The sequence below is a fragment of the Nuphar pumila genome, chromosome 2, assembly GCF_984573655.1.
Source record: "Nuphar pumila chromosome 2, dmNupPumi1.hap1.1, whole genome shotgun sequence".
NCBI classification, from domain to species: Eukaryota; Viridiplantae; Streptophyta; class Magnoliopsida; order Nymphaeales; family Nymphaeaceae; genus Nuphar; species Nuphar pumila.
This window is the reverse complement of record NC_143250.1, coordinates 94,708,341-94,736,207: the sequence shown is the minus strand read 5'-3', so window position 1 is coordinate 94,736,207 and position 27,867 is coordinate 94,708,341. Positions and strand designations below refer to the sequence as shown.

The 27,867-nt window shown below is 37.9% G+C and overlaps 1 protein-coding gene across 3 annotated transcripts; it reads left to right on the top strand.

The window, feature by feature from the left end:
* LOC149846203 (electron transfer flavoprotein subunit alpha, mitochondrial-like) lies at positions 1–27,867 on the top strand. Of its 3 annotated transcripts, none has more exons than XM_089997877.1 (8): positions 1–99; positions 1,050–1,232; positions 2,127–2,338; positions 3,924–4,075; positions 4,844–5,002; positions 26,190–26,242; positions 26,343–26,483; positions 27,353–27,867. In XM_089997877.1, exons 1-8 carry the CDS (start codon positions 13–15, stop codon positions 27,428–27,430), a joined length of 1,065 nt encoding a protein of 354 aa, XP_089854003.1. In that variant the 5' UTR covers positions 1–12; the 3' UTR covers positions 27,431–27,867. The 3 variants fall into 3 exon arrangements, with proteins under 3 accessions (XP_089854003.1, XP_089854002.1, XP_089854004.1); XM_089997876.1 differs by having other exon boundaries at positions 3,924–4,081; XM_089997878.1 differs by lacking the exons at positions 26,190–26,242; positions 26,343–26,483; positions 27,353–27,867 and adding an exon at positions 17,172–17,326 and having other exon boundaries at positions 3,924–4,081.

The window sequence follows — 27,867 nt, the reverse complement described above, 5'->3', positions numbered from 1 at the left end:
GAAGAAGAGAAGATGACAATCTCGTTGGCGAGTAGAATTTTCGGGAGACGACTCGTGTCTTCCATCTCGACTTCTCCTCTCGGTCCTCTCCATCGATGCGTAAGTTTTTCTTGAGAATTTCCCGTTCTATGCATGGTAGATTTCTGCCAAACTCTAGCCATAAAGAAGAAGTTGTTTGGGCATCAACTGATTTCTTAATCCGATTGCTTTTTCAGTCTCAAATTTGATATCCGGAACGTTTAATTTGCATGTACCAACTTATCCAGAAAACTAGGATAAGTTGGGATATCTCATTATGGACACAAAAAACGTACTGTTTTCTGGATAAGTGGGTGCATTCAAACGCCCCCCTTGAACTGAAGGCGTGCAACTTTCGGTGGCGATTGCATGGAAAACAGTACGTTTTTTGTGTCCTGAAAACCAAATTTTGGTTTTCTATCCAGATTTCCGTGGTTTCGTGAAGTTACTTGTGTATCTAATGATTGTTTTGCCTAGAGCTTGTTCTTTATTTTTGTTTGGGACATTTCGATGCAACCATTTATCCAGATAAGCGGGATTAATTTTGGTAGTCGCATTACGGAACATAGTACGATATCCCAATTTATCCGAGTTTTTTCGATAAGTGGGTGCGAAGGGTTGTTTGGATGCGCCTGTCTATCTAGATAAGTGGATTTACTTGGATATTCTACTGTGTGTAGCTCACAATGCAACGTCCCGGTATTTCCTTTTTCCTGGATAAGTGGGTGCACTCTTAAGTCCTGAACTCCTAGCTCAACATAAGGGGTGTTTTGGCTGCACCTACTTATCCAGATAAATGGGATAAGTTGAGAATTTGCATTGTGCTTCATAGTAGAACATTCCACCTTATCCCATTTATTTGGATAAGCTGGTGCATCCAAACACCACCTAAAGGTAAATGTTTGATTCATGTATCTATTCAAACAATAGACCAGACCTCGGCATCTTGATGCTTCCGTTTCGTGTCAACTAGGATGTGACGAGGGTTTTCTGATGAATTTTTTCCACATATTTTTCCAATTTGTATATAGGCAAGCACTTTAGTCATAGCTGAACATGAGGGTGGAATGGTGAAGTCATCATCCTTGAATGCAGTGGCTGCTGCTGAGGCTATTGCCGAGGGAAATTCCATTTCCTTGTTATTGGCTGGCTCGGGTCCATCCATTCAAGCAGCTGCTTCTCATGCTGCTGCAAGTCATCCTTCAATCTCTCAGGTAGTTTTTCTTTGCTTTGCATTCTTCATTTTGATCCAGCCGTCAGCCTTTTATGCCTTTATATTATTAAACATCAGTATCAGTAGTCTTAGCTTTTGGAAGCATATAACTATCCATCCTATGCTCAATAGTGCCTTACAGAGATTTTGATAATAACAAGACCAAATACCCTTTAAAAACATATGACAAACAGAAGACTATGGAGAGAGGGTATCGTGCCCAATGTCCAACAGGCAGAGGAGATATAAAGTAATAATGGACAGGCTATACAGAAGGTCGGCATTTGCAAACTTGCAGATGCTATTCACTTTTCTGCATGTTTAGTACATTTCTACACATATATGATGCATGGTTGAGAGCGTTATCATACGCTTGTAACAGTACATGCCACTTTCTAAGCTCTGTTCTGGAATTTGCATTTGAACACATGGCGAATTGGCCATTAAACTGGACAATCAACGTAGTAAAAGAAATGATTCCACAGGCAACAGGAATGCTTGATCATCAGTTGGTTTTTCTCATCTAGAATTCTACCTAATATGATTATCAGAAACCACAAACAAGCTAAACATATAAATGACCGGCATCTTACTCTAGATTGAAAATATCATGTTCAATCAATCGTGGTTGTTGGAGACTGGAACTATTGGAACCATTTGTCTCTGCAAGTGCCACTTGACTGAAATGTCACTGTTTATGCATAGAAATCATTTGTTAAAGCGCCTTGGCTTTATCATGCTTTATTCTTTCATAACAGGTTTCTTTTGATTTGATGCGGTTGCTAAATTTTCATTTTTATGTAGTTTGGCAAGCAATGGTTGTCTTATCAATCTTCTTTTCTTTCCCCATTTCTTTTACCAACCTACTGCTTGTTAAGTGTTCTTTCACGTACAGGTGCTAGTTGCTGAAACGGAAAACCTACTGCCTCCTCTTGCTGAACCTTGGGCAAAACTGATCCATTCAGTTCAGGAAAAGCATGCCTACTCACATATAGTCACGGCATCATGTTCGTTTGGAAAGAATGTACTGCCACGAGCTGCAGCTCTCTTAGATGTATCTCCTGTTACAGATGTCATAGAAATACGTGCATCTCGATTGTTTGTAAGGTTTTGTTCTGCACATACTGATCTTTCATTTTTTGCTGCATTAGTTTTTGGGTATTTTCTACCTCATGTGACACATGCTTAAGTTGCTGTGACTGATCCACTTATGTGGCATCTATATTTTTCCTATATTTGTTAAGGCAGGATTAGTTTGGGGATGGTTACTTGATTTGTACTTTCTCATAGAGATGTAAATAAGACTTAGACAATAGAGAATGTTAAGTTATATGTATAATTCCATATATAGTTATATATATTCAAGATATATGTATATATAACTATAATTGATAATGTAATTTAGGTTGCCCATCAAGGGCATTTTGTACAAGTTAGATAAATATGTTTTCTTTATTCTTCTTTTCAATTTTTGTATTTTAGCTCTTTGTGTAAGGGAATTATTGTAATATGCCTCCATATAGTCGTTGGGAGCCTCCCAACATCTATTTTGGAGGCTCCCTCTTGGCCCCTTCTTGTCTATAAATAAGGGCTCAAGGCCCCTTGTATTTGTAAGCTTCTTTGAAGCTCCTTGATGAATAAATTCATTTTTTTTTAAGTATTGTATTTCTTTTGATATTGTATGCACTCTTGTGCTTGTGTAAACCTTAGTACTTTTTGGATTGTCCCATAGTGGACTTGTGCAGGTGCACTTCGTGATTGTGTTCTTCATAAGCCCTTAGTGGTTTTTATGCTTTGGACCATTTGTGGGTGTGATCTGTGCCTCTTGAGTGAGGTGTGTGAAGACTTCTTGATCTCCTTACAGAGAAACACACGAGAGTCACAAGTTGTTTACATGGTTCTGTCTGGTATTGACCTACATCCACTATGAGACTCTCTCAACACTCGATTTGAGGAGCTCATAGATTTCCATTCTCATATATGTATTACAAGAGGTGGTTGAGAGAAGGCCTCATCCACACATCTGGCCTTCTCTCTAAGAGTTTCTAATTTACATGAATTATAAGGATAGGCAGTATCCTCTTTCCTTTCTAATGAACCTGCCAATACAACTTGCCTTCCTTCATGCATATCATAAGAGCCTCTTTCCTTAGCAAAAGGTCTTCTTTCTTCTCTAGAAATCTTAGTCACCAAGGTAACCTGTTTCTCCTCTTTAGAAAGATTATCTTTGACCTCTGAGCTGGTCTTCTCTTCCTTTGGAAAGTTGGTCTCTGAATTGGACTTCACAAGTTTGGATCCAAAAACCACACCTAAACCTGGATCCATATTATTTCTAACAGTAAAACCTGTTTTCCTGGTGTGATTTAAGGTTATATTCTGGTTCAGAAAAATATAATTATCATTAGATTGAAGTTAAATGTTTCCTCGTTGTCATGATATAGTAGCAGAGATTGTCATTTTCAAGATTTCTGTTGTTTTATTAATTTCCATTCCTTTTCTGTTTTATGTTATAGTTTTACTCTTTCTTGCTCGACTCCGTAAACACAATATGATGTGGTTTATGTGCTTCCTTTGCAATTTTTCTGATTTTCAGTCACATTTATGCTGGCAATAATCTTCCTAGTGTTTGACTGTTTGTTTCACTGTCTTTGAATCTGTAGTTTATATACTTCAATGACTTCATATTTTGCAGGCCAATTTATGCTGGCAATGCTCTTTGTACTGTCTGTTACACTGGCTCAGATCCATGTATGCTGACCGTTAGACCCACATCATTCCCATTGTCTTGCTGTGACCTGAGACCGGATGCTGCCCCTATCTCTCACCTTGATCTTTCAATCTTTGGTGATGGTCTGTCTACACTTCCATTGAGATGGATATGAAGATCTTTTGTTTCAGATAATTTCTTTCTAGCTCTTGTTGTTTTTTACTTTGCTTTGCATCCTACTAGTATGAGCAACCAATTGTTTCTTTCCTTTTTCCTTTTGGCCTGGCTTGCTGAACATGCTCTAATTTTCACAATTAACAACACATTGAATTACAGAATCACTTTTCTGTTTCATTTTTTATCTAGCAAGCAGCACTCTATGTTTTATGAAATTGATTCTGAAACTTGTGGTGTTTTGATAACTTTTCCCTTTGATGTGCACTTCTAATCTGGAGGCACATAAGTGATCATATGGTTCAGAAAATTAACATATGCATTTGAATTGTCTTTCAGTCCTTGCGGTCACTTGTGATCCCTCTTTTTGGTTCCACTTGATCCTTGTATTTTTTTTTCAGGACTTAGAGATTTTTGCAAGATGCTGTTTCTCAACTTGCTGCTATGTTTCTTGATATGATGCTTATTATGTGTACATTCGGCATCACATTTTTTTGCCAAACAAATTTAGCTGCACTAGTCGTATTTGAAGAATAGCCTAGGATACAACCTGGTGCCATATCTATGCTTCTGTTGGAATTCTTATGTGACGTTTACGTTTATGTTGAAATCGTAATGTAACTTTTTTTGTTGCAAGTGTTATGTGTGGCTGAGATATTTAATGCCTGAAGCCTTTTCCTGTTGGATATGGAAAATTGGAGTAAGTGTATCTGTTTCATTTTCTTATACAGAATATCATTCAAAATCAAGCTGGTTGAGGCACACGTCTCAAGATACAGAACGTCCAGATTTGGGTAATGCACGTATAGTAGTCACGGGGGGCAGAGGTCTGAAAAATGCAGAGAATTTCAAATTAATTGAAAAGTTGGCAGACAAACTGGGTGCAGCTGGTATGTACTCTACTAGTTTCTGTATGTGGAGGTCACATAATTTTGAACTTATAAAACAAGGTTTCACACATTGGTTCCACATGAAAAATGTTATCTATTTAAGATACAGTTGAAAAGTTTATGGTTTTTTTTTTTGTTGTTTCTTGAACGTAGAATAGTTATACATCAAGCTTATATATGGTTTTGTTCCATTTGAAATGATTGTTTGGCCCACCATCCTGGTTCTGATGTTTAAAGGATACACTTCAATATTCTTGCTGCAACTTTTATGTAATGATGACCCTGAATTCAACTTCTGAAATCATTCGTTGAAATCTATATGGTTACATGGTTGCTATTTGGCATGCATTTCTCTGAAAACCCCTTACAACTTACAAGATAATTTGCACAGTCACTACTAGTGAAGAATTATACACAATACAACAAGGCTTTCTTGAAATCGATAATATCATATGTAGCACAAGACTTTAACCGATTGTGCTGTCTAGCCCAATTTTTGATAATTTGAAAGTACACTGTTTGTCACAGGCCTATTTTCTTCAATAGGCCAGCTCGGCGCGACGATCCTTACTCACCGCCGCAAGCCTACTTGTCGCTCGCTTGCTAGTCGCGGAAGCTTGTAATCAAAGTGCAAGAGAGCAAGAGAGAATAAAGGGAGAAGAATTGCAATCACAAGAAGCAATCACAACGAGGGTGAACAAAAAAAATCTCAACGCATTTGATTCATTCACAATTTTGCCCGCAGACGCATTACAATTCAAGTATACGGTCTGCTCCTTCGGGGTATTGATTCACCTGAACCGGGCAATTTACATCAGATTCAACAAAAGCAAAACAGACTCTAGATACAACTTTACAATGTAAGTCACAAGGTCAACTACTTGGGCGAAGCGAAGAAATACCTAGTGCAATGGAAGGAAACAACGAAACCTAAGTGAGAGCCAGCTTTTCGGATGAACAACCACTACCCGACTGAAGTCAGGGCTTACCATGAATACGCTTTATGACACGCAAGGCTAAGGCAAAGTTTGTGCCTCTTTTGGAAGTGATAGTTGGTATAGGACGACTATGCACTAAGCGACATGAACTACATAGAATGCGCATTTGAAAATGCGCTTGATCAACCTTCGCTAGGCAGTTACGCACAGGGTGGTGCGCAGGGCCAATGAAAACGATTTAGCACATGAAAACGTGTTGGTACGAGACCTTTGGCCGTTAGGCTGACCAGCTTGGGCAGCTTGGCGCGTCGCGGGTTTGTGAAACATTCTATGCCCGTGACAGAGTGATAGAAAGACTTGCGGCGGTAAGGAAGGACCGTCGCGCCACACTGGCTTATTGAAAAAAGTTAGCTCATGACAATGTTGCCCTCATTTTATTGTCATATGGGCTGCATAAAATGTTTGATAGAAGCATTTTTTGTAAGTCACCAACTGCAGGTCCTACCAGTTGAATACCTTTTCATTCTGGTTCTTGACAAAACATGTGGTTAAATTGCTGGCGCACGTCCTATGGCTGTCAATTCTCAACAAACTTCTTCATACCCAAGGACTTTACCACAAACACATAATGCAAGTCTTGTTTTCTAGTCTTTTCATTTGGGCGTTGAGAAATTTATTTATTGTCAGCCACCATGAGTTCATTATATTATTCTTATTAGAATTGGATGAACTTTCTAAGGTCATTTTTAAGTGTTTCAAAATTTTAAAGCACATTGTCAACATGAAAATGTTGCTTGTAGAATGGTTGGGAATTATAAAGACTAGGTTTCTAACTTTTTTTGTGAGGATTGAAAATGTGAATGCAGATTTTAGATATGTTCACTGTGTAAACTTGAGGGTACCATCTCCCCTTTTAATGTTTTTTCTCTCTTTGCGGTCTGCAGACGTTTGAGTGAAGCCTCTCCGTATCAGTCATAGGATATTGTCACCAAATTTTTGATGTTCTGTTGGGCTTGATCGTTTGAAGGCAAATCTAATCACATCATTGTTCATATAATCTAGATGTGGTCGTACATTATGCACTAAGCAAGAATATATGGCCTTCTAGTTTTAAGTTGTGTTCTATAATTGTATTATTGTTAAACATTATTGTGATGTGATTGGGTCTGGATCTTGATTGGATCCGGATCCAGATCCAGTATACTCAGTGATGCAGCGAGGGAATCAGCTTCATGAGACTCGATCACAGAAGATGAGGGAACGGCCCCCACGGTCGTGCGATGTGCAGAAGTAAGAAGAGAAATCACCGAAAATAACAGTGCAGGTTTCTTTATTTCAATAAAAGCTTCAATCGAATAATAGAATGAGCACTAACGGAGAAAATAAATCAACAAGGTAAAAGAATAAGAATTCAAAGGGAAAACTGCTAAAAACAAGAGAAAAAAACTCAAAAAGAAAAGGCTGCGGTAATCTCAAAAGTTCTCTGATGCACGCAACCCTAGAATGGCCTATTTAAAGGCTGCAAGTGGACCCGGGTCTCGGGTCCGGTCCTGGACTCGAGATGTCTTCATTCTGGAGCTGGATCGGTGACGTTCTGGGTTGTTCCTCGTCTGGAGTAGGTACGCAGGGTCACGTCCCTGCGCCGATGCACCTTACCTGCGATCGGATCCAACTCTTGGGTCTTATCGTCCATCCCCTTTGGATCAGGTTCCCTGGCCATGCCTTGGTCACGTGGTACAGACCCGATCCGGTCCTGCTCTTTATGATTCTCCCCTGGTTGGGAAGAAGTCGGCTTTGACGACTTGTTGTCTCCACAGTAAGCATATATATCAGACACATTAAAGATAGGCGAGATGTGCCAATCTTCAGGCAGTTCAAGGAGGTAGGCATTCAGACCTAATCGCCGAAGAATCTTGAAAGAGCCATATGTCTTAGGACTTAACTTGCCATAAGTACCCACTGGGAAACACTTAGGACGCAGGTAAACCCATACTAACTGACCGACTTGAAACTGGACATCTTGACGACCTTGGTCTACGAAAGCTTTGTAGCTTTCAACAAGTTTGACTCGGACCTGTCTGTGGATATCACGCATGTACTCAACAACATCAAATGTGTCCGGGGCTGGGTCTGGGAGACTGGACACAAGTGCTAGATATACTACATGGGTGGGTGACCGACCATAAACCACTTGAAAAGAAGACTTGCCCATGGACCGATTGATGAAACTGTTATAGGCGAACTCAGCTTGTGGCAAGACTAGGTCCCATGTTTTGACATTCTCCCCAACTAGACTCCTTAGCAAGTTCCCTATGAAAAGACGTGCGTGCTTCTTTATAATAGGTCACGGGTCAGGGGATCCAGACCCGTAATTATGCTGTTTCATTAATGGCATGCATGTAATTTATTCTTGTTGTAATAGGGGTATTTTAGTACCCTAAACTTTGTATTAGTGATTGTATATAAATGAATAAGAATAGCAACCGACTCCTGTGAGTGGAATCGGGATTTATTTGCAGCTCCTTCTCTCTCTCTGTTCCTCACTTTTCAATCATGGTAGAACTCGAGTTTCACAAATCTAACATGGTATCAGAGCCACGCTAGAGCTGGATCTGGGATTGATTCCAAAGGTATGTCTAAAAAGATCTGAATCTGATCGTTTTACTCTTCCAAGTAAAAAAAAAAGGAATTTTGATTCTCAATATCTTTTCTATCTGCCTTCTCATCTTGTCCCCAATATATCTCTCGGATCTCGATCTTGATCAGTTCTGATTAAAATCAGATATGATCAAGTTTTCTGTCAAAGCCGATTCTGTCTTGGTATGTCGATCTTGCTATTCTCAACTTTTATCACTATCTTGATAAGATCTGATCAGATTCGTATCTGATCACGCTTCTGCGTTGCCTTCTTAACCTTTAATCTGGTTCTAACCTATTTTGTTGATCAGTTTCGATCAGAGTCTGAATCTGATCACGTAATCGGCTGTTCATTAATCTCGGCATATCCCTTCTTGACCAGATCTGATCAGATTCAGATCTGGATTCTCCTTTCCTTTGACATCTTGATTCCTTTCATTCTTTTCATTCTTGAAAGGCTTTATATCAATATCGGATATGATTTCTACTCATATGTTCTTTTAGGTTTTCGTATTTAATGGTTAACTGTTTATTCAAATCTTGAAAATCAGGGATCTGAACGGAATTCAATATTTAGTTTAAATTAGATATTGAATCAGTCTTTTCTTTATCTATTGTCTAGTGTTCCTCACATAGCCTGATATAGTGCACTCTGCAAAAAAAAAAGGAGGTTGCAGGAATTGCAGTTACTTTAGTCATCTGCGTGACTGTTTTGTCTGCAAGCAAAAAAAAAAAAGGTTGCAGGAATTGCAGATGGGCTGTGTGCTGGACACATTCTTATTATTGTGAAACATGGATTCATTTCCTACTCAGTCTGGTCTTTCTTCAAGCTTCCTCAGTCAACTCGTGTTTGAAAAATTAAACAATTCTAATTTCTTGACTTGGAAGAGGCAAATCATTTTATATAAGAATAAGGGTGATATACAAGATTGCACAAACTATCGTGGTATAAAACTCATGAGTCATACTATGAAACTTTGGGAGAGGGTGATTGAGTCTAGGTTGAGGAAGGTTGTCATGATATCAGAGAATCAATTTGGTTTTATGCCTAGAAGATCAACTATGGAAGCTATACATCTTCTTAGACAACTTATTGAGAGAAATAGAGAGAGGAACAAAGATTTGCATATGGTTTTTATTGATTTGGAGAAGGCATATGATAGAGTACCTAAGGACGTTCTCTGGTGGACAATGATGAAGAAAGGTGTTTCTATCAAGTACATTAGTATAATTAAAGATATGTATGAAGGAGTAGTAACCAATGTCCGCACTTGTGGAGGGGTGACAACCAATTTTCCTATAACGGTTGGGTTATATCAAGGATCTGCATTAAGCACTTTCCTATTTGCTATAGTGATGGTTGAGCTTACGAGATCAATTCAAGAAAATGTGCCGTGGTGTATGTTGTTTGCTGATGATATTGTTTTGATTGATGAGTCTAGAGTTGGGGTTAATGCTAAGTTAGAATTATGGAGACAGACATTGGAAGCAAGAGGTTTTAAGTTGAGTAAGAGTAAGACAAAATACATGGAATGTCGGTTTAGTAAGCAACGAAGTAGTGATGGGAGTGTAGTGAAGCTTGGTGAGCAAGAAATACCAGTGGATGATTGTTTCAAATATTTGGGATCTATTATTCAAAAGTATGAAAAAATTGATGGAGATGTAAATCATAGGATAAAGGTTGGGTGGATGAAATGGAAAAGTGCAACTGGAGTGTTGTGCGATCATAGAATGCCATTGCGGTTGAAGGAAAAGTTTTATAAGACGACTATTAGGCCCGCTTTACTATATGGTACGGAATGTTGGGCTGCCAAGAGATATCATATTCAAAAAATGAGTGTAGCTGAGATGCGTATGCTGAGATGCATGTGTGAAAATACAATAAAAGATAAGATTCGGAACAAGGAGATACGTAAGAAGGTAGGCGTTGCACCCATTGAAAATAAGATGAGAGAGAATCATTTACGGTGGTTTGGACATATTCGGCGAAGGCTTAATGATGCTCCAGTTAGAAGGATGGAGAAATGGGAAAATATATTAGTTAAAAGAGGTCGGGGTAGGCTTAGGAAGACATGGATGTTGGTGATAGGAAAGGATATGAATGCTTTGAACCTCACCGAGGACATGGCATTGGATAGAAATGATTGGAGGAGAAGGATTCATGTGAAAGACCCAGAATGATTTTCTTTTTTGGTTCATATCGCCGACCCCAATTGTTTTGGGATGAAGGCGTAGTTGTTGTTGTTGTTGTATAATGATGGATCACATGGAGTAGGTTATTTTTCTCATTCTTTCTCAGCCTTTTGTTCTTCTATTCTTGAATTATCCATGCATTACTTTATTTCTGTCATTATTACCCATATCATGCCATGGATTCTCTTCAATCTTCTTCAAATCTTTCGTCTAATTTCCTTCCTCAGTTAGTCTTAGAAAAGGTGAATAATTTCAATTTATTGATCTGGAAAAAACAAATTACTCCTTTTATAATGAGTCAAGATCTATCTGACACTTGGATGGCTCTGTCTCAGTCCCACCAGAGTTTGTTTTGTTGGAAGATAAAAATGAGAAAGGACAAATTGTTAAATCTATGCAGATTAGAAATTTAGCGTTTATCAGTTGGATGAAAAAGGATCAAGCACTTGTTGCTGATATCACTTCGACTCTTTCTCAAGAAGTTTTGATGGGATTCGGATGATTGCACCGCTATGCAATTGTAAAACCCGCAAAATTTCAATAATTATCAAACTAAGTAAAGGATAAAATCCTTTGAAATAAATACGATAAAATGATATAGAGTCGATCCAAATGGATCTTGAAATCCAAACTGGATCAAATGGATCCAGTATTTGGATTTGGATACGACGTATGGATTCGGATCCTAGATGGATCCGAAATCCAATTAGAATCCAATTGAATCTTAATGGATCCAAATTTTGTCAAATTGCAATCAAGATCCAAAAATAGTTAAATCGCAATCAGTTCCAAAAATGCAGTAAGTACGAATTTGGAACTCCCAAGAGAACGATGTCGTAATTGAACGAGAGGACCATGAAAAAAAAACCATACTTAAAGGTTAATGAGTCAAGAGGCAAGACATCTTAGGTTCGAGACCCCTGTCCACGGTAAAAGCGTAAGAAAAACGTTTATGATTTAGACGGAGCGTCATAAGTGGATAAGAGAAATTAAGTTGCAAGTAAGAACATCTAAAGACGAGTTGGTGCATTGGTCAGGACAATGGGCTTACAGAGTGGAGGTTACAGGTTCAAATCCCCTAGGTAACATAACGCTTTTTATGTAGAAAACGTTTTTGGTTGGTAATATAATTCAGCCACAACGAGATTAAATACATTAATGTTGCAAGTTATTGCAACGAAAAACATCATGGTACACTGGTGGGAAACATTTGCCCTTATGGTGGAGACCTGAGTTCGATTCCCCCTGTGCACCGACAAAGAGGGTTATTTTTATAAAAATAAAATATATTTTTATATTTTTGGAAATTGAAATTAGAGAGGACGTTACCCATTCCCATTTAAGACAGTTTTAAATGTGGAATGGGGTGGCACACGAAGTGGACTGGGCGTTTTTCCCAAAGGGGAAAGCCCCAACCAAATTTAATAAGATTTTTAATCAATAATGAACTTGGGAGGGGGAAAGAACGTTTGGGAAAATCCTTTAATGAGGAAGGTGAAGAGGCAGCATCAAGAATGGAAGATGGCCTGCCGTTTTGGGCAGGCTGTAATGAAAAAAAAAAACGGTAGTTGGTGAGACTTTACAAAATTCGACCTTCTGGAGATCAATCTTTCTATCCCTTCACGTTTTCCATTATCAACCGAGGTTTTTCCATTTTCGTTCTAACCTCACCTCCATTAGCTCTGAGGGAAACCTTGCAAGGGATCATTCGACGCACGTGAGGAGTAGAAGCAAGTTAACCTCCGAACTATGGTCTTCAACGAGTCGTTCCTCCACCATTAGAGACGAGAACCATGCTGTTTCTGTCACTATGAGAGAAAAAAAAATGTGTGAGGTCGAACAAAGCTCAAATACAGGTTTTTCTATCTTCACAAGGTAAGGGGCCTTGTATCACTATGCATGTGTTTGGTGTCTTGTGAGACACGTATGTTGATTGCATCTTACTCTCAATTTGCATCTAAGATATTATGATAAGCTTTCTCTGAGCCTAGCCTGAGATGCGCAGTCATACTAGTTTCAATTTGTTTTAGTTATTATTACGTCATGCCCCTATATAGTATATATGTGACTAAAGTTTATTTGTGATTATAGGTACTGGATGTTGTAGATCGCCTTACTTAGGCTTACCTTCTGATTCCTAGTAGTTGTGAGAACATGGAAAAGGAACAAAATGTAAAATGTATTGTAATGTCAAAAATTTCTATTTCATGTTCTAAATTAGGTTTTGCAGTATTTCATATGAATTGGAGCTCAAAAAAAAAATGTCTCATTTAGAATGTGATGGAGTAGAGTACCTTGAAAGTGATCCACTCAAGGTGTTCACAAGGTAGGCTGGAAGTTATTCTTGTAGAGTGGTGCAACTTAAAAGAATAAATTCATGTTAGAAGCCAGGTGTGGATTAATACGTGGACTAAAGGAAAAAGAAAACCCATGTTTTGGAAACTTGAGATGTTTTTGGACTTCTCTACAGAGAAGAATGTAGAACAAACTGTTCCTAATCTGGTATGAGATAAGCTAGTCTAACTTGATGCTCGCACAGTACTGGCTACTGCATGGTCAATTACATGTATCCCATGTTTATCGCTGATCCTTGCATTCAGATTGTCTTTCCTTTGTAGCCTGTGCGTGAGTGAATAATGGGTGAAAAACTTTCTGGTGCGCCATCGCTTTTGTAAGCTCCAAAAAGGCCTATGCTGCAAATCAGCTTAGTCATGTTCCAGACTGATAGGTGATCTAAAAAGTTGGCCTTGGATGAGGCTAGACATATGCAGAAAATATGCAAGTGTCTAGGTGAATAAACATCTACAATCATCATACTGAGAAGCTGTTAATGCCATTAACTTAAAGAATCTATAACAGGGAATTTAACAGCTATTATCTAGTCTTTTTGTTTTGATAGCTTAATCTTGTTCTATACCATTATTGGTTTTGAAGTTCTGGAATTTTCATTTTTATTCAGCCATGTCATTGTTTGGCATAAAACGTGTAGTGGTTGTCGATTTTCCCATGTGGTAAGTTGCTAAAAGTTTCATTTTTGATCAGCACGTATTAGTGATGAAATTATTAGTCAAGCTTATGGATTTGTTCATGTTAGAAAACAAGATATTTTCCAGTAGAAAAAAATGCATGATTAGATGCTCATAGTGTCATAGTGTGTGCACTATTATGTTTCTAGTATGTAGGTTACTTAGATTTGGGCAAACAGCAAATAGATATGCATGACCATATCTCATCGGGTGATAAATTGTACATTATCATATTATCAGGGTGAGAATAATTATATATCTATGAAAATCAGAAATAAAGAGGTAAGATCAGATTTTTATTGTAATTTATTAATGGTGACATCTCCCAACAACCACCAACGTAATAATATTGAGTACAAAACTTATAACATGATTATTAGAAAATAATGCTCAAGCCAATACAGTGATGTATTAAACTGAGTACATACGGGTGGCACGAGACATTGAAATCTGTTTCAATGTATAAATGAACAGAGTATGTGCAATATACAAAAATGAAATTCAGATCTGTTAGGTCTAGACCCAAAGTATCTTAACGCTAATGAAAAAAAAATATTTCCCTCTCTAATTCGATACGTGTGCGTGGGTGAGTATTCAATAGATTTGTTGCACTGAGACTTGGTTCTTGTAGTTGCATAATAGTATCTCAGCAACATTCATCTTAATGAGATTTGTTTTGATAGTAGTTATCTGGGTTCACCAGTGGAAAAAAATATATATATCTGTCTCTTATTATCGGGCTACGTGGTTATACACCCCAGCATGCATATCCACGACACAGGTTAAGGGGGGGTTTAACACCAAAAACGTCTGGTCCAAATGCTTAGAAGTAGGAGTTGCTCTCATATTACAGCAGGCCACAGGTCGGGATAAATCGACCTGTACGCGTTCGGTTAGGAATAAGCAAATTCCCCTTGTAAAAATATTGACAGGGTGTAAGTGCATCGTTTGGACCAAGGTAAGTACGATTAAATGTATACAGAAATTTTTGAGAGAAGTGAGACCCTATTAGCTATGAAATAGCCAACGTCAGTTTGGTAAATCCATGGTCTGAGTAAGTGCCATCTTGGGTCTGACCCTAGTGGTAAGGGCAGGTCGTGACCCACTTCGCAGGGCAGCACATGCTGCTCCTGCTGGTGTTGTCAGCACCACTCATGCCAATGGCACCGCTGGAAAGCCCACGACCTGCACACACATCATCAAACCGGATAGAAAAAAAAAAGAAAAAAAGAAAAAAAAAACAAATTTCAGCATGTGAATAACCTGCTTACAGAATGTGTTAGTTGGTGGATTTTGCGATTGTGCTAATCAGCTCGACCAACATGCCATGGGACTCTATCGACCCTACTCGGGTGGTGTGCTGCCATGTTTTTGGTTCACAGTCAGAGTAAGTGTTAGGTTGGCTTGAGAGCTGCAAACCGTTACAACACTACGTGTTATCTCTATGGGGGTTGTTGCGGTATTAGCTTGACTTACAAAATATATGTATTTCCTTGGTTTGGTAGGAATTTTATATCCGATTGATAATTAAATTTGGGTTGTTCACTTAGTTGCACATTAAGTCGGATGTGGTAATGCCTAAACCTGACCCGAGTTAGGTAAAAAAAAAATATATGTATTCATACAGGGATTTTCTATAGAGACCTTCCAATATCTAATATTAGATATAACATGGCTACTACATGTTGATGAATAGTCGCATACAGATGATGGTTTCAAGAGTATAAAAATACATATAATAAATCCCTTTGAGCAATGAGGGTTTTTATGCAATCTTTAGATAATAAGGGCTTGAATTCGAAAGCCATCAATCTTATATACATACTCATTTGTGTTCGACTACCTAAATTAATATGGGAATTCAAATGGTTGTTGCTATCACCGTGTACACACACACTGGGACATGGTTGTACGTATTAAGAATGTACGTATTGAGGATTTGACAAGATAACAATGATGTAGTCACATCGCCTGTGGTTTTGTATGTGGCTTGTGGTTAAATACACATTTTTATTATAATGGCACTAATAGAAGAAAAACTACAATGGCACAATGTTACAAATTAAAACTGAGCATGTCAAATCCTTGTGATGCCATCTAGGCACCTATGATGCTATGAGAATTGCATATAATTGAATCATGATTTCATGTTAGGACATGTTTACGTGCTAGCAGATCTATGCGTTCTGCAAAAGTTTGCATACATGAGGACATTTTCACGTCATGATCATGTGAAAGCTTAAAATCGAGCTTGCAGCTTCGCATCAAGCTGATAGTGTCATACGAGCACTTATGAATTGTTAAAATTGGTTTATGCCATGTTGCGGCACAACCAGGGAGGTACGATATGTATACCCTAGCACCAAAAACACAGTTAAACTAATACACAGTGACATAAATGAAAACTTCAGACTCTGGGTATACCTGAAAGACGGTATATGTTACCAGTTTATATATTTGGGATTCTGAGTATACCTGAAAGAGGGTAGATGTTACTGGATTTTCCCCAAAGTGTTTGGTACACCTGAAAGATGGTGTATGTTAGTGGATCCAAACAAAACAAGAATGAAAAATACACACATAAAAATAATAATGAAAAGTGATACTGGGTATACCTGAAAACGGTATATGTTACTGGTTTCTCAGGGCTCTGGGTACGCCTGAAAGACGGTGTATGTTACCGGACCCATGGTCTACCTTGGAGAGGGTAGATGGTACAAGCTCCGTGGGACAATTTTTGTTTTGGTGAGATCGAGACGTCTCACCCGGTCCCCAGTCCTCAGAGTTAGGGGGCTAGGACTACCAATTTGTCCTAGGTGGTAGATCCAAGTCTTCTGCAGAAGTACAAGGTGCATCCTAATTCTAGTTCTAGCCATTGGGGAGTACTCTCTTGGTCGTGAACCGTCCCCTTTGGATATCCGTACGGCTAGTCATACGGGTTATAAAATAATAGACCCCCGTGTGGTCTCGGTCCGCTACGATGTCGAATGCTTGTGCGTACCCACATGGTAATTAACAAGATGAAACATAAAGTTAGTGCATTAAGAAAAATCTTCAAGTAGTTGCATACTGCTTGATGTTGAAATTGTTGGAGTAAGTCCTGTAGAGCATGATTCAAATTGGTTTTCCTTTACATGGAAACTGTGATAACTTATTAACAATGTGTTTAATAGTGATATTTGTGCTTTATGCACACTTTACATGAAATGTTTGACTTTATTGACCTGTACATTTATCAATTGTTAAATGGTTATTAGTTCTATCTAAACTTGTTGCACATATACTTGTACACATGATACTGTGCACATTCATATGGATATTATGCTTCTTACTCAGACGTGGTAGTCTGACTCTTTCTGAATTAATGTTTTTTAGGAAACTGTATGACGAGCAATTGTGGTCGTCGCTGCGGACAGTGCTATGTGACCATATCTTCTTCGGATGTCCTGAGGATTTCTGACTTGTAATAAATCATCAAGTTGTAAATGATAACTTGTAGTATTTCAATGCAAGAATTTATTTTACTTAAATGCCTTGAGTCTGTGCTATTACTTGTAACCCGCCCAAATAATTTGAATAAGGATTTAATAAAGTTTTCCGCTGTTGTTTAGAAAAAAAAATTTTCCAAAATTTTCAAGTTAAATATTTGGGGCGTTACAGCAATTGTGGATACACTTGGCTCAGACTTATTCTCATATATCTGAGTCTAAAGTCATGTATTTGAAGTGTGAATTCTAGAATTTGAAAAAGGACAACAATAACAGCATTCTGGATTATTTGAACAAGATTAAAAGCATAACAAATCAGTCTGCTCTTATTGGGTGTGAAGTTTTTGATAAAGACAAAGTGCAGCAAGCCCTCAATGGGCTAGTTTCAGAGTACCACCATGTCATGCCTTGAGAAGCTTCCAACCTTTGAGTATCTGATACCTAAGTTGCTTGACTGTGAGATGTCTCTTAAGGGCAGTTCGATAATGCTAACAAAAGCCAAGGAGATACACTTGATGTCCTCTCTACGGGGTCCTCTCATGGGAGAGATCATGTTTTTCGTGGAGGCAAAGGTTGAGAAAGGAACAATAGAGGTGGATGTGTCTTATTGCCCAAACCCAATATGCCTTCCTTGACGAATAATCAAGGGGGACGTGGTGTTCTTACTTTTTTTTTGTTCTAGAAACCTGGTCACATAAAGACAAATTGTTGGTATAAGGATGACCCAGGTACAACTCAAAAGGGAACATGTTTCAGAATAAACAAGAAAGTAAAAATCAAGGACAACAAAAAGCCCAATCGAGTGGGACTAGTAGTTCCAACAATATTACCTTGGACAAGAATGTGTTATTGGTAGCACTTATCGAGTTGAATCTGAAATAGAACGAACAAAGAATATGTTTTATTGATTTTGGTGCAGTAAATCATATCAACGGTGATGTGGGTAAGTTTTCTGAATTGATTCCTTATCATAAAAAAATAATGTTGTAACTGGTGATGGAACTCGACATCCCATATCATATATTGGTCAAGTTTTCATTCCCATGTCCAATTCCAAGTCTCTTTCCTTGTCCAATGCCTTTTATGTTTTCCAAATCAAGAAAAATTTAATTTTTGTTTCCAAACTTGTAGACAATACTAATTCTAGCATCGTATTTACCCTGATTATGTTTATGTGAAGGATCTTCTCACGAAGAGGCCGTTCGTTGAAGGGGAAAGATGCAAAAATATGTATCTTCTCAGGGAGAGTTGTATGAAGTCTGTCAAGCCAAAATTGAACGTTCCATTAAAGTTGGAGTTGTCATTGTCATCGTCGTCTTTTGTTTATGTTTCAAGTATTCATGAGTCAAATAAGCTTGAAATATGGCATAATCGTTTAGCTCATTGTAGTAGGGTTTTTGTTGAAAAACTTGTTTCTAATCATTTGATTCCCGAGTCTAGTCAGGGAAAGATAAGTGAATATTCTTTATACTCAGATGCATTTTTTAAAGAGGTAAAAATTCCATCGGTTGATATCGTATTAAAATTTTATAATAAAATGTTTACATTTTTACATCAAATCATTTTAAAACAAAGTTTGTTTCTCAATAAATAAGTATTGATAAACACATCTAATGTTTTAAATTAAACACTTAAAACTTTGATGTTTGGAGGGTCTTAATGATGACGTAAAGAAAAAGGGGACAAGATGAACCATGTTCTCTAACTAAAAAATGGATTTTATATGTGTGTCAAAAATGCATGCATACATGTAAACAACAAAAGTAAAAAAAAAAAGGAAAAAAGGAGAAAAGGATGAAAAAAGAAGAAGAGAGTGGAGGGGTGGGAGGAGGAAGAAGAAGAAAAAAATAAAAAAAAAGAGAAAAAGAAAGAAAAGAGGAAAAAGGAAGAAGAAGAGGAAGAAAAAGAGAAGGTGAAGGGGTGAAAGGAGGAAGAAGAAGAAAAAGAGAAGAGAAAAAGAAAAAAACAAGAAGGTAAAAAAGAAAAGCAAAAGAAGAAGAAGAAGAAAATGAGAAAAAAAAGCTTTGGGGGCAGGAGGAAGAAGAAAAAGAAAAAAGAAATGAAGAAGACAAAAAAAAATAACAACCATATCCCTATGACCTAGGCGGAGACAATCTAAGTGAAGAAACAAGGCCCTACCACCTAGACCTATAAGCCTAGGTGGTGGCCCTGTGTGAAGCTGGAGAGATGACAACTGAGAATCCTTTGGTTCATCATCAACCAACTTCGCACTGACAACAATGGGAGTAAGAACTGGCTTGCAATTGGTCATACCAAAGAGGGAAAGAATATCCAAAGCATACTTTCGCTGAGATAAAATGAGAGAGCTGTTGGTTTGATCAACCTCTACACCAAGAAAGTACCTCAGGGGACCTAAATCCTTCATACGAAATTGCTTCCTAAGCATGGACTTCTTGTGAGATTCTGCCTGGAAGATCATCCACATAGACAAGAATGATAACGATATGAAACTGGTCAGAATAGACAAACAATGAGTAATCATATTGACTTCGAACAAATCCTAAAGACCAGACAACAACACTAAAAGTCTCAAACCATGCCCGAGAGGTTTGCTTCAAATCGTATATAGCCTTTCGTAAGCGAAGTACTGTGGAATCGATATCTGCCTCAGGGTACCCTGGAGGGTGTTCCATGTACACTTCTTCATGTAATGTGTCATGAAGAAAAACATTCTTCACATCCATCTTACTAAGAGTCCAGCCATACGTAGTAGCAAGAGATAACACCACACGAATAGTGCCCATTCGAACAACAGGACTGAATGTCTCATCAAAATCAAGTATGTGTTCTTGAGTATACCCTTTTGCCATCAAACATGCTTTATATATTTCAATGCTGCCATCAACCCTATATTTAATTTTGTAGACCCAACGGCATTTTTATCAGTGGGTCTAGGCATTACTTCCCAAGTATCACACTCATGTAGCGCTGACATCTCCTCGTTCATGGCCTCAATCCACTTAGGATTATGACAAGCTTCATGGTAAATTTTAGGCTCTTGACTATAATCAATGGATGCAGCAAAAACCTGAAACTCAACGGAGAAGGCATTATAACTCACCCATCGTTGCAGTGGATGTCTAATCCGTGTAGATCGTCTAAATTTGATTCAATTGAGTTGCATCTACACGTTCAGTTGCAGAGAAGAGGCTGATTCTTGCAAGGTAAGCAAAGGGGCAACAGAAACAATCTGTCCAGTGTAAGAAGAAGGAACAACACTTTCATTTGGAGCACTATGATTACGTCTGTGATATGTTTTTGGGTAGAAATTGAATGGAACATGAGATTTAGACCGATTTGCATCATCAGAAGGAGGTGGTGCAACATTATGATCAACACACGAGGCACTTATAGCATTACTTTGTTGTCCATGCACTGTTGATTGCTCTTGATTTTGGGAAACGCATGATGGCCAGACAAGCATGTGGTGGTTCCTGACATTGTTATAACATCAAACTCACTCATGAAAGGGAACATGTCTTGAAATAATCAGCTTGCCAGTAACAGATTTAAAACAACGATACCCCTTGTATACATCGTCATATCCAACAAATCTGCATACCTGTGCATTGGGTGAAAACCTAGCACGTAATGAACTATGCATGTGCACAAAACATCTACTCCCAAAAGTACGTAAAAGAGAGTAATCAGACTGCTATCCATGAAGCATAAAATAAGGAGAAAACCCTCCAAGTGAAGTAAGAGGCATTCTGTTAATTACAAAGGCTGCTGTGTGAAATGCTTTAGTCCATAGGCTTGGATGAATTTTGAACTCTTCCATAAGAGTATGGGTTGTCTCCGAAATGTGTCTATGTTTTCGCTTAGCCACCCCATTTTACTGAGAGGTTCGTGGGCAAGATAATTTACGTTTAATTCCATGCTCATCTAGGTAATTTGAAAAGGCCACGAACACATATTCGCCACCACCATCACTACGATAACGCAATATTTTGCGGGAAAGTTGATTTTCGACAAGATATTTGAATTTTGAAAAATAGAGTACTTGGTCTTTTTTCAAAAAATAGATCCAAGTATACCGAGAAAAATCATCAAAAAATATAACATACAAACAAGATTTAAACAAGGACACCATGGGGGGCAGGACCCCAAACATTAGAATGAATCAACTCAAGGGGAAATAAAGCTCTTTTATTAGAAATACCAAAGGGGAGCTCATGGCTCTTACAAAATTGACACTGAACACATGACAAGGAACAAATCATCGACTTATTCTTTAAAGGAATAAGTCCTTTATTACATAAAATTTCATGGAATGACAAGTTACAGTGACCAAATCGCTTGTGTCACAGTAAGACATCATTATTGACTATAACTTTATCTAACACTAGAATTTGAGAATGACTGACTGGAGCTTCATTGAGAACAAACAACCCTCCGCATCTCTTACCTTCAGCGAGGTTCCATTTTGTGTGAAGGTCCTCCATAGAGGCGAAAGAAGAAGAGAAAGAAATAAAAGAGTTAGATTGATTTGAAAGTTGAGAAAAGAAAGAAGATTACGTTTAATATTGAGAACAAGGAAAGTATTTGGAAGATACAAAGGATCATAAGGAGTATTGATGGTGGCGGTTCCAATGTGGGTAATGGTATGTGCCTTTCCATCACTGGTGACTATTCTTCTATTACCATGATAGGGAACAATATGTGTCCTGCATCACCTGTGACATGGTGGGCAACACTTAAATTTAAAAACCAAGCGCCTGACAACGGAGTATGAGGAGTAGAAGTGCCTGTCCAAGTGGGCTGATCTGAAGGGAATGGCCATGGTGGATAAATGGGTGATGTGGGCTGCTGATATGTTCCTACTGACCAAGTAAAACCATGTGGTTTTTTAGTGCCACACATGCAAGTTGAGAAAAAGAGGCGCTCAAGAAGTCCATATCCTGATTATGCCCTGAAGGAAAAGAAGGATCAGCCCCTGGCGAAGCATTAAAGAGGTGCTGGTTGTGGGCCTCACCCCCCTCTCATACCTCTGCCTTGTGGTGCAAATTGATGAACACGTGTTGGATAAGTAACTGTTGGTAGACGATACGTTAGAACATACCTCCAATAGCAGTTTAAGCATGAATGTCCCCACTTACCACACATCTGACATAATATTCTGACGATTGTCATTTGTGTTGGAAGTATGGGGATTAGGGAGAATCCCTTGATTTCGGCTGTCATATTGATTCCGGCCTCTTCCTCATCCACGATTCGAGGTGGCAACAATCATTACATCATGATTAGGATTAGCTTTCTCCTTCTTCGTTGAGATACCAAAATTTGATTCAAATTCAAGTAACTGAGATCTAAGCTTGTCAAAATCACCTCTTTTCTCGAGACCCATATACGCCGCTTTAAACATATTGTACTCATCTTCCAAACCACGAAGGGTCTGGCTGCACACATCTCATCTGTCAACTGGACTTCCTATAACTGCCAATTGGTTTGTGATATACTTCACTCGATCTTGGAAACCTGCCACATTTTCATTTCCTTTCTTTATGGAACCAAACTCAGACTTAAGATGATACACCTTGGGAGTGGAGGTCTGCTCATACCACCTCTGAAGGACTTCCCAGAGTTCTTTTGCTATTACTCTTGTTGGAGTGTGTAATAGAACCTGTCTGGAAAGAGTTGCCGTGATGAAAGCCACAATTATCTGATCATTCTTGAACCAGGCAATGTAATTTGGATTTTTAATGTATATAACCTGTTTGGAGTCACATTCTTTGACTATCTCCTATTCCTTTTCTTTTGATTTTTCTTTGGTAATAGGTACAAATTCCATGACTGTAAATGAATGAAATAATTTGCTTTTTTTCAGGTTATGAAATTAGATTCATCCAACTTTTCAGAAACAAGTTGGTTTAAGAATGAAGAGGTGAGGGAATGTGAGGAAGACATTGGAAATACACAAGGATGACGACCCAAACTAGAAGAAAAAATATTCAGATTGAGAATATGCAAAAGATTGAAATCGATCACACATGTCTTTTTTTTTTGACCTGTGGATTCAGAAATATGCGTGCAGCCTAATGAGAATCTGAATTTGAAGCAGAGAAAAAATTCAGCCTTGTTGGGTCGAGATTTGTTGACAAGTTGAGAAATGCAGCAAAAGAAATCTTATTTGATCAGATCTGAATCAAATAACTTTAGATTAAACAAAGTAAAAGAAGGTAAAACCAAAGGAAATCTGAATTTAAGAATCAGGAAGATCTAGGTCACGAGATCTAAAAAAGTTTTAAGGAAACAAGAGGGAAGATCCAGATTTGATTTGACGTGATCAGATCTGTATCGACTAGGGCTTAAAACAAGAAATGAATCTGGTATGACGTGACCGGGTTTTGGATTGATGAAAGAAAAATAACAAATAGGGAAAGCTGAGCAGGAAAATGATCAAATCTGATTACATGTGATTAGATCTAATTTAACGTGAAAGAGAAACAAGAACGATAAAGAAAAGGAAGAAACCTGATCCATGCGTGATCAGTTTTTTGGTTTTAAAGAAGTGAGACGATTTTAAAGGGAGAAGATTAAATCTGGTTTGACGTTACCAGATTCAGATTGGAAAGAAGGGAAGACGATTTTTGAAAAGAATGGGAAAGGATTAAATTTGGTTTGACGTTACCAGATTCAGATTGGAATAGAAGCGAAGATGAATGGAGGACATGACCTGATGATTCTCCTCGACCTGCTCTTATACCATGTGAAGCTGCAGCTACTCTTTTGTCAGCATTACCTGTTGCACAAAGAAAACAAAAGAAAGAAAGGATAGCGGACAAAAGAGGAGGTCGTACCCTGCTGGGGTGTGCCTCTTGAATATATATATCTAATACTCTTACATGAAAAAAATACAAGAATGTCCTTGGGGCATAGAACATATCACGGTACTACAATACACAACAAATAAATAAGAGAATACTTAATATTACCCTGCGCCTAGCTCGGGTGAGCCCAGTTCATATAATCAAACTGCCAAAAATCGAAGACTGATGGAGGCTATGAATGAAGGCCCTTTATGAGTGTCAAACATGGGAAGTTATACCAAGGCCTAATGAGAAAAATGTGGTCGATTCAAAATGGGTCTATAAGATAAAATATAAACCCGATGTCTCAATAGAAAGGTACAATATTGAAGATTGATTCTATCCTATGTCATTGACCGCAGTTGGTCTTTAAATCAATTGGATGTGAAAAATGTGTTCCTATATGAAAGCCTGAAAGAAGTGTATATGGAACAACCTGCATGGTACCATATTGAAGAACCGAAGACACATGTTTGCAGTTTGAAGAGTGCAATATATGGTTTGAAGCAAGCCTCCAGATATTGGTTTAAGTGTTTTTCTTCAAAAATCAAGAATCATGTTTTTCAACGATCTCCTCTTGATCACTCTCTTTTCATCTACAAGAAAGAAAATATGACAATATTGCTTATTTATGTTGATGACAGGGAATTCAAAAGAGCATATTAAAGAGATCGAGATTGTACTTGCTATGAAGTTTCAAATAAAGGTTCTTTGAAAGTTAAGTATTTTCTAGGGGTGGCAGTATATCAGTTTCAAAATGGCGACCTTGCTATGACACAACACAAATATACTATGTATCTGCTTGCTAAACCTGGTATGAAAGATTGTAAGCATGTCTTCACACCAAGTCCAATATACTAGAGATTAAGTTGCACAAAAGGAGAGTTGTATTATGATCCAACTGGATACGAAGTATAGTGGGTATGCTTCAATACCTCACTTTTACTCGGCCAAATATAGTATGTATTGTAAATCAAGTATCTCAATTAATGCATGAACCAAGGGTCAATCATATCGTGGCAGCAAAAAGGATATTAAGGTACTTGAAGGGCACAACAATAGATAAGTTGGTATATAGGAGATCACAAGGAGAGAAAGTAGTCGGAAACAACAAGCTGTTGCTAGGTCAAGTACTGAAGCAGAATATAGGGCTATGGCAACAACTACATTAGAATTGAGTTGGATAAGATATCTTTTAACTGAACTAAGGGAGAAAGTACCAAGGTCGATATTATTTTGTGACAATCAAAGTGCTATACAAATATCTTTAAATCCAGTTCAATATGGTAGAACCAAGCACATTGAGATTGATCAACACTTCATCAGACAAAAAATTGAAGATGGAGAATTAGAAGCAAAGTTTATGGGAACGGATAATCAAATAGCTGATTTGTTCACGAAAGACCTTACTACATAGATTATGGTATCTCAAGAACAAGTTGTCCATGGTGCTGACCATGTACAACTTGAGGGAGACTATTGTGACGTGATTGGGTTTGGATCTGGATCTGGATCAATTCCAGATCCAATATACTCAACCTGGGTTGTTATCTATATTCACGTGCTTTTAGTATTCCCTTATGTTTCCTTTACTACCCTTATTAGCTGTGTTTTTCCTTTGGTATTGATGGGGTAATGTTGTAACATTACTAAAATGAAAGTTCATATAAATTAGAAGGAAGACCCACACGTTCTCACATTGGGAAACATGTATTCAGAAATCTGGCCAGCCCTATTCTCCTCTTCCTCTTCTCTGCAGCATCTCTGAAACTACTGCAAGATACCATTATCTAATAAGCATTTTCCTTTCTACCCTGGACTCCCTTCATGCAGCCCAAATATAAAGAGATTTTTGCCCTTTCTGTTATGGATCTATCTGAATTAATAGAGCTCATTACACCTGGGAAAAAAGGATATCAAATTGATATTCTTTTGGACAAATCCCTATAATGCTTTGTACCAACTTGACCAGTATTAATTTTTCTCCTAAAGTATGTGAAAACATCCTAACTTGAATTATGTTTTCTGCTTGTTTGGAAGAACTATCTTAACTTTAAGGTTCCGATTTTGCACAGTTGGGGCAACAAGAGCTGCAGTGGATGCTGGATTTGTTCCAAATGAGCTACAGGTAATCCTGTTGTGTTTTTCTCTTCTGAAAAAAGTAAAAACTGCTTTTTCAGTTTTTCTAATTCTTATTTGATGGCAATTTTCTATTAACTTACTCTTAGGTTGGCCAAACTGGAAAAATTGTTGCTCCTGAGCTGTATTTAGCATTTGGAGTTTCAGGTGCAATCCAACATTTGGCAGGAATGAAAGATTCTAAGGTTATAGTTGCTGTAAATAAAGATTCAGATGCACCTATATTTCAGGTGTGACCAAAATTTCTTGTTCTACCCTTTTTTATCACTTTGTGGCAGATATGGAAATAAGTGTATGAACAAAAAAGTTATTAGCTGTGACATCACGATGTTATGTGATATCATGATCATATCCTTTGGATTCCACTTAAACAATTTTTTTTTTCTAGGATGGACATGGTCCTTTTCATCCCAATGTCACGTAAATGCCAAGATTTTAAGAAATAAATGCCCGCTTTTGGAAGTAGTTTAGTGTTAACTGATTGAATACCTCAATTGGTTGTAAGGATGCTAAATTGTGGGGACTCCTTTCATTTCTAAAAGGGAGGTACTGCATTGTTTTCATTTGCAAACATCACTGGGTTTCTTAAATGCAAGGATAAAAGAGTTTTTTATTTAGTTTGACGTGTCTATCAACTCAGATATTTTAGTTGCTATTTCTGCCAAGGATTTGAGAACAAGTTTAATTGTCCTTGTGGAAAAATGTTAAAAAAAAAAAATCTGGAGAATGTTCACCAACTGGCTGTAAGAAGAATCATGCACCAGTGATGGGTAACAGATGCATCAAAGCAATAAGGGTTGTGTATATCTGAGATTATGCCTACATCTAATATTGGGGAGGTTAGAGAGATATTGCTCCTTTTTGGTTGTGTTATGAAATATAGGTGTTATAGCACCTGCAAGCATGGTTATGCACCTTTCTTGTTCTGGAACCGGTTTTATTCATCATCATCTATTTATCTAATCTGGTGTTTATAAACCCATTTGTGCGTTTATGGCCCTTTTACATCTGTTGGCATTTTAATTGATTGCATTTCATTATATTTTTTTTTATCTATCTATTCATTCTGCTTGATCACAATTGGTTGTGTTGGTCACAGGTCGCTGATTATGGACTTGCAGCAGACCTATTTCAGGTGATAGCTGAGTTAATAGAGAAGCTCCCTGAAAGAAAGTAGTTCAGCTTTATTTTCGCTTATGCAACTCCATGCTCGACCAAAGGACACATTGGGTGCCATATATGATTCAACTGGAAAAATAACCAGAAGTCTAATAAGATCAAAGTTGGGTTTCAGTTGAAAGTGAAACCAGTGAGCAGCTGAAAGATGTCATCTTGAAGTGTTGATCATCTCAGTGGATGTACAATGAGGTGCAATTCTTTTACCAGACTTTCCTTCCATTGCATTACCACTAAGAGCAGGTGTGTCAGTTGAAACTAGTGGGCAGTTGCAAATGGTCATCTTGAAGTTTTGATAAAAGTCAGGAAAAGAACAATGAGGTTTTGAAGTCTGCTGCCTGAGGAAATTCTGATAGTTATGGTTCTTGTTAGAATTAGTGAATTGCAACTCCTGTTCTGCCATGAAAGGTGTTTCTCAATGAATACTGAAATTGGCAT

What these genes read in the sequence shown, in the direction of transcription:
- LOC149846203 (XM_089997876.1), top strand. Translation starts at nt 13, where the DNA reads ATGACAATCTCGTTGGCGAGTAGAATTTTCGGGAGACGACTCGTGTCT. An exon ending in GTCATCCTTCAATCTCTCAG is followed by an intron (nt 1,233 to 2,126) that starts GTAGTTTTTCTT and finishes TTTCACGTACAG; the next exon opens with GTGCTAGTTGCTGAAACGGA. An exon ending in TCTTTCAATCTTTGGTGATG is followed by an intron (nt 4,082 to 4,843) that starts GTCTGTCTACAC and finishes TTTCTTATACAG; the next exon opens with AATATCATTCAAAATCAAGC.